The sequence below is a fragment of the Halyomorpha halys genome, unplaced genomic scaffold (assembly GCF_000696795.3).
Source record: "Halyomorpha halys isolate HHAL.00 unplaced genomic scaffold, Hhal_1.1 Scaffold631.1, whole genome shotgun sequence".
Lineage (NCBI taxonomy): Eukaryota > Metazoa > Arthropoda > Insecta > Hemiptera > Pentatomidae > Halyomorpha > Halyomorpha halys.
In genome coordinates, this window is record NW_027109839.1 from 134,754 (window position 1) to 140,493 (window position 5,740).

At 27.5% G+C, this 5,740-nt stretch overlaps 1 protein-coding gene across 2 annotated transcripts in view; it reads left to right on the forward strand.

Annotated features, from left to right (window-relative positions):
- Zip99C (Zinc transporter Zip99C) overlaps positions 1 to 5,740 on the forward strand; it is a 97,929-nt gene that overhangs the window by 55,706 nt on the left and 36,483 nt on the right. Inside the window, exon 2 of one of the 2 annotated variants that reach the window (XM_067048008.1) lies at positions 2,743 to 2,794. The exons of the other annotated variant lie outside the window; for it this stretch is intronic. Within the exon in view, the coding sequence (XP_066904109.1) occupies positions 2,743 to 2,794 (52 nt within the window). The remainder of the gene's footprint in view (positions 1 to 2,742; positions 2,795 to 5,740) is intronic. 2 annotated transcript variants of the gene reach the window in all.

Here is a 5,740-nt window from a genome sequence, read left to right on the forward strand (position 1 = left end):
AGAATAAAAAGTTGTCTAAATTCGTGTATTGTCAATGTGTTTGTCAATTCAAAAGGTCGAAAAGAAAGAGGAAGCGAGTCTCATGTTTCTCTAAAAAAATAGAAAGTAAATATGTGGTTTCAGTTGGTAAGAAATAGAGCGTCTGAAGAAAGTTTGAGCTCTCTTGTGTATGGGTGGTATCCTTTCTCGTACGGAAGGCTCAAGAAGATTTCTTTCTTCTGCCTAATGGTAAAGAAACGGTTGCGTTTTCTTCGTGGAAGTCTTGCCTGAAGAACAATAGGCAAGGGCTGAGAAGTTTTGGTATTGTTAGTATGAATGTGGCTCGCAGATCAGAATTTTTTCCTTCCTAATTACTTCTTTTAAAAACGTGATGAAGAGGTTAATACAATATTTAAATAAAATTATATCAATTTTTGATCAAGAATATATGTAAAATGAAAATTAAATTTTATTTTGGGACACCTAGTCCCCAAAAAATAGTTAAAATGAACATTTGAGTGCCAATGTAAAATGGTTTAATTACTTAGTATTGACATTATCAATATAATAAAAAATAAAAACAAAAGTGGTAAAGTTTCACACTTCATATTTATAAATACTCAAAATATAAAATAAACAATAATAATATTGAATTGAAATGAAAAAGAGTTGATTATTCTAGGACTTGGTGCCTTTAGAACAATTAGAAAGGAAATTTTAATTTTATAATAACTTTTATTAGCCATGAAAGAGTGGGGCCACACTTAATTGTAACTTATATATGGAGAGAAAGAAATTAGATTAATTAAAAAACTAACTAAGTAAAAACAAAACAAAAAGTTAATTTCAAAATATCTGTACTATTATTTTAATGGGTCAGATTGGTGAAGCAAAAGGTAGTGAAATATAAGGGATTTAAACGAAGAAAAGATTGGTACATGATTATGTTTGAGGGAATGGAGTTCCAGAGATATACAGTTCGGATAAAAAACGATTTATAAAACTCAGCAGTTCGGTGAGGTGGAGGGTAGATGTCAGATAAACGGGTCCTGGTAGTACGGGATTGGACAGAGAATTTAAATTGCAGGTTTTCTAGAATAGAATATTGAAAAAAAACAAAAAAACAGACTTATATTGCGAGATGGTTTTTGGACTTAAAAACATGTATTTCCGTCGAAAACTCGAATTCGAAATTTTACTTGAGCGCAATACTTACTATATATTCCATATATAGGCAAGTGAAATTAAAAATTAGTGATTTCAAAACTGCTACATACTAAACTTTGCATAAATTATGGAGATATTATTATATTAAAATAATAATACTGTCGTAAAAGTGTATGTATATTTTCTTTAAATAAGTAAATTATAATAGTACCTATTATATAATAATAATTTTTTTCCATTGACAGGTTTTAATGGTAAATGCTATGGAATTCAAAAATCGTTTGTATCGCTATAATTTCAATGCCATATCTTGAACGCACTCAGCATAAAATATTGCTTTGCATTTTTTTTTTTACTTACACATTGATGAATTGAATGTGTGTGTGCTACAGATATCCGTGGCTACTTCTATACTTGATAATAATTTTTAAAAAATGTCAAATATTTGTAGATTTTTGTTTAAAAATTATTTATTGTTATTTACAACTGCATACAAATATACATGAGTAAATTCGCTGTAAGTGAATGGCTTGATGCAAACATGTTGAGAATCTTCCCAGTTCTATCCAACTATAGTTGTTTTAAATCTGAATTTTTAAAAGTAATATGTCATGTTACTAATATCTACCTATTCCTTTTTACAGAACCACAACATTAAAGGACACTATGAAATATACGTGCTATCCTCAGACAGTGGGCTGGAACGCCAAAAATGTGATCCAAATTATTTCAGCTCTCATGTTTTATTTTTAAACATTAATTAATGAAGTGGGTGTATTATCAGTTTCCTGGCACCATTCATAAAATTAGTGTTCCATTAAAATAAAATAAATAAACTGAAAATTATTGGTAAATACTATTCCTTATTTTTAAAAAAAATATGAATATAAAAAAAATTGTTATTTATTTTTCGAAGGAACAAAAAAAAAATATTTTGCGCACAATCCCAATAAATTGTATTTTTTTCGTACTAATTAATTCATTTAAAATTACTCTTAACTAAGTTATTCTCACCATGTTAAAACAATGACATTTCAGTAAGCATAAAATGTTCGACTTGAGGAGTCTATGTACCTGCATTGAAAGGTAATAACTAATTTTTTAGCTGTTAATTATTCCACTATCAACAGCATAATGTTTAATTTTGTTTGGGTAAAGTCAGTGTTTGAAATTCAGATCAAGTTTTTGAAATTTGAGCCCACTGTGCATGAGCTAACCATCAGCGAACCTTCCTGCTTTTCCTGCCAAAAATCCTTTTCCAACTCCTTGTTTGTTTGCAGCCATTATGTGTAAGTTTTTTTATAATTTAACTTTTCTCTTAATTCTGATGTTTCATATGTTTATGTTTTCTTATATATCATTTTCCTTTCATCTATTTAATTCATTTTTTAAATTATAAAACTCATTATATTTGTAGTTTTTTTAATGTAGTAAAGGTTAACTGATTAGCGTATTTTCTCTTGAGCTCAATTTTTATTTCCTCAAACAGAATTGATTTTTTTATTTCATGTGTAGCATTTTAAAAATTTCATTCTCAACGTATTACTTTAAATATCTGTGTTCAATTTAAAATTAATTTATTTTGGTTTGTTTCAGGTAAGACGCTCACTAAGTTCTTTCTATGACTTAACAAAGTTCTGGATTATTCGTAAGTAAAATAAATATTTTGTGGATTAGATGTTTGGATATTTTTTAGTGTATAAATATACCTGGAAAAAATGATTTTATATAACCTGTCTATAGTTATGGCTATATTTTATTTTTTTATAGAAGTTATTATTGTGTTAAACGTTAAAAACAAATCTGATTCATTCATGTAAGTCTTTAAAATACCTTAAACCCCCCGCGACTGAGTAGGGCAATGTGTCTTCCTGAGTCTGGCTTATGTTGCAATACCGGTTCTGTTCTTGTTCGAGGGAGTGGCATTCTTTGATAGGCCTTCTTTAATCTTAAGTCTTTTGTGATGTCGAGGACACTAGTGTGACTGTTGATCAATGGTTCTTCATCTGTCAACTCTATCGTGCCAGAGAGGCCTCTTGTTCCTCAAGTATCACGCTGCCGAAGAACTGTCGGTACCTGAATGTTCTGCCTATACTCCTAAGGTTTGTTTCGTGTCGGTGTTAAATAGTTTTTTTTTTACTCGTTAGTTTATGATATAGGTCAAATTGTTATTTACAAACATTAATTTTAAATAAAAAGTAACTCATTCTTTGCATAAAGTTTTTCAAGTGAGTCAGCATAGATTCCTCACCATATCTTCCGGTTATATTACGAAAAACGAAGTGAATAGATACAGACTAACTAATCAAAAGTAATGAACTGTTTTATATTAAAGTTTAAAAAGTAGTAAAATTAAATATTATATTAAAATTAATATATTTGTTTGTTTAGTAAAAAAAAACATTTGAATTGTATCATTCGGACATTTTGGCCTCTTCATATACATATTATTATAACAAATAATTTAAATGGGCTCGGTTAAGTTTTTAGGAAGTTGAGACAAACAACATTAATTGCTGTTTCGTCCTTCATTTTTGAATGAAGTTCTGTCTTTGAGTGACCTTTGATGGTGATGCAATATTATTTCAACACAGCAGAAAATTACATATGCTGATACATTTCAATAGAATAAGCTTTTATAATATCAATTAATAAATATCAATTAGTATAAAATTAGGATATGCATATAAAATAATTTTTGTAAAATTATATAAAAAGTCCTAGAAAATTAGAAATTTGCATTACTAAAGGACAATAAAAAACTTGGAAGTTTTTGAAAACAAATTAACGTTTAATTAATTAATTAAGTTATAATTCTATATAAATTAACTTATTACTTCTTGCTTTAAATGTAAACTGATGGGCAGAGATGAACTTAATTTTCGTTATTTTGAATACTATACTAACATTTTAAATACCCCCTCTAATCCTGAAAAAAAATATCTTTTTCTGTAATTTTTATTTCACTATGCTGCATTTTTAGATTGTTCGTTTAAAGAAATCCCCCACCCTGAAAATAAAATCCAAAATTGAAACCTCGTGGTCAGGTTGTATGTATCAAAAAGATTGTTTTTTAACAGTCTTAATGGAATTATCAATACAAAGAAATAATTTATTAATTAAATCATGGTACAACGTGATAAATTAACATAAAATTATATCTAGCGAAATTCATAACTTGAACCATTTTTTATTTTTAAAACAAAATTGATAAATTTTGTCCATCTCCATTACAAAATTTATTTCAATGTAAATTTTAATGAAAAAAATAATAATCAAAATTCCCAAAAGAAATTTTTAATTTACATTGCTCTCCTGGTAAAATTTAAAAGTTAAAGTGATGAGTGTTGTGTAAATTAAATACTTAATCCTGATGATAATTTCGTGCATTTTTGAATTATTGAAACAAATAGTGTATAATATTCTGTATGTAAAATATATTTTAAGTAAATTATTAATGTTTTCGATTCTTTTCTTGAGTTTTTTAAGTTTTATTACCACATTTCAAAAATAGGTATTTATATATTTAATTATCTATATAAATAATTGGCTGTTTTAATTCAAATTATGAAGAATATGGATGCCATCTTCTTCATAATATATATTTAATCTTTCACCTAATCACATTTATTTTGAATAAATATAATTAACAGTGGTTTATTAAGCAATATTTTTTTAATTTATCTTTCACTTCATATTTTTATCGGATTCTTTTTCCCGATAACGATATATCGCGTTTCTGTCTTAGAATCTCTCTTCTAGAATGTAAGAACTAAGCTTCTGAGTACATGATTAAAGAACAAAACAAAAACAAACTACTTTCCGCTAGATTTCCTCTGACCTGAATATCACTCATAATCGTCACTGCTATATAAGTCGTACGCTCATCATCATATAACTTTTCCAAAATAATAATTCTCGAAGATTTATTGCTTTTATAGATTTATTATTACGGTTAATAATTATTAAAATTATATCTCAAGGTGGGAAGAAGCATCTCAGTACCATCCTGTTTGATGACACTAAAATGCGTAATATAATCGATTGGGTAATCTGAGCCCCAGTTCACTGCCCGGGTTTAGAAGATTATTTCCGCTCTAAGATTCTGTGTCGCTTATTAATCGGTCAGTTTCTATTATTAAATAATTAATTGGTAATTATTATCCTAAGTCGTTTGATCAATTTCAGTTATTATTTTTTATCTGTTTCGGTCTTTGATTTAGAGTCCTGGATCAATAAAATATCATAGAAACTTAATTCCAGAATGGTTAAATTAAAATAAAACAAAAGTTATTGAAATCATCTAATTGTATCTTCTTGATTCAATACCGTTTTTAAAAATTTAGATTTAACGTAAATGATATTTGTTTAATTTTTTTTTTAATAATTTATTTATTGATATTTACAACTGTATACATATATACACATCAAGTAAATTTGCTGTAAGTGATATTATGACATGATAAAAACATGTGGAGAATCTACCCATTGATAGAACTCCAAAAACACTTCTAAAGGAGAAGATCTCGAGGCCATCTTCTTTTCAGACGTCTAGGAGGATTATTAGGTAGTGGAGGAGAAGCCAGTTTAGAAA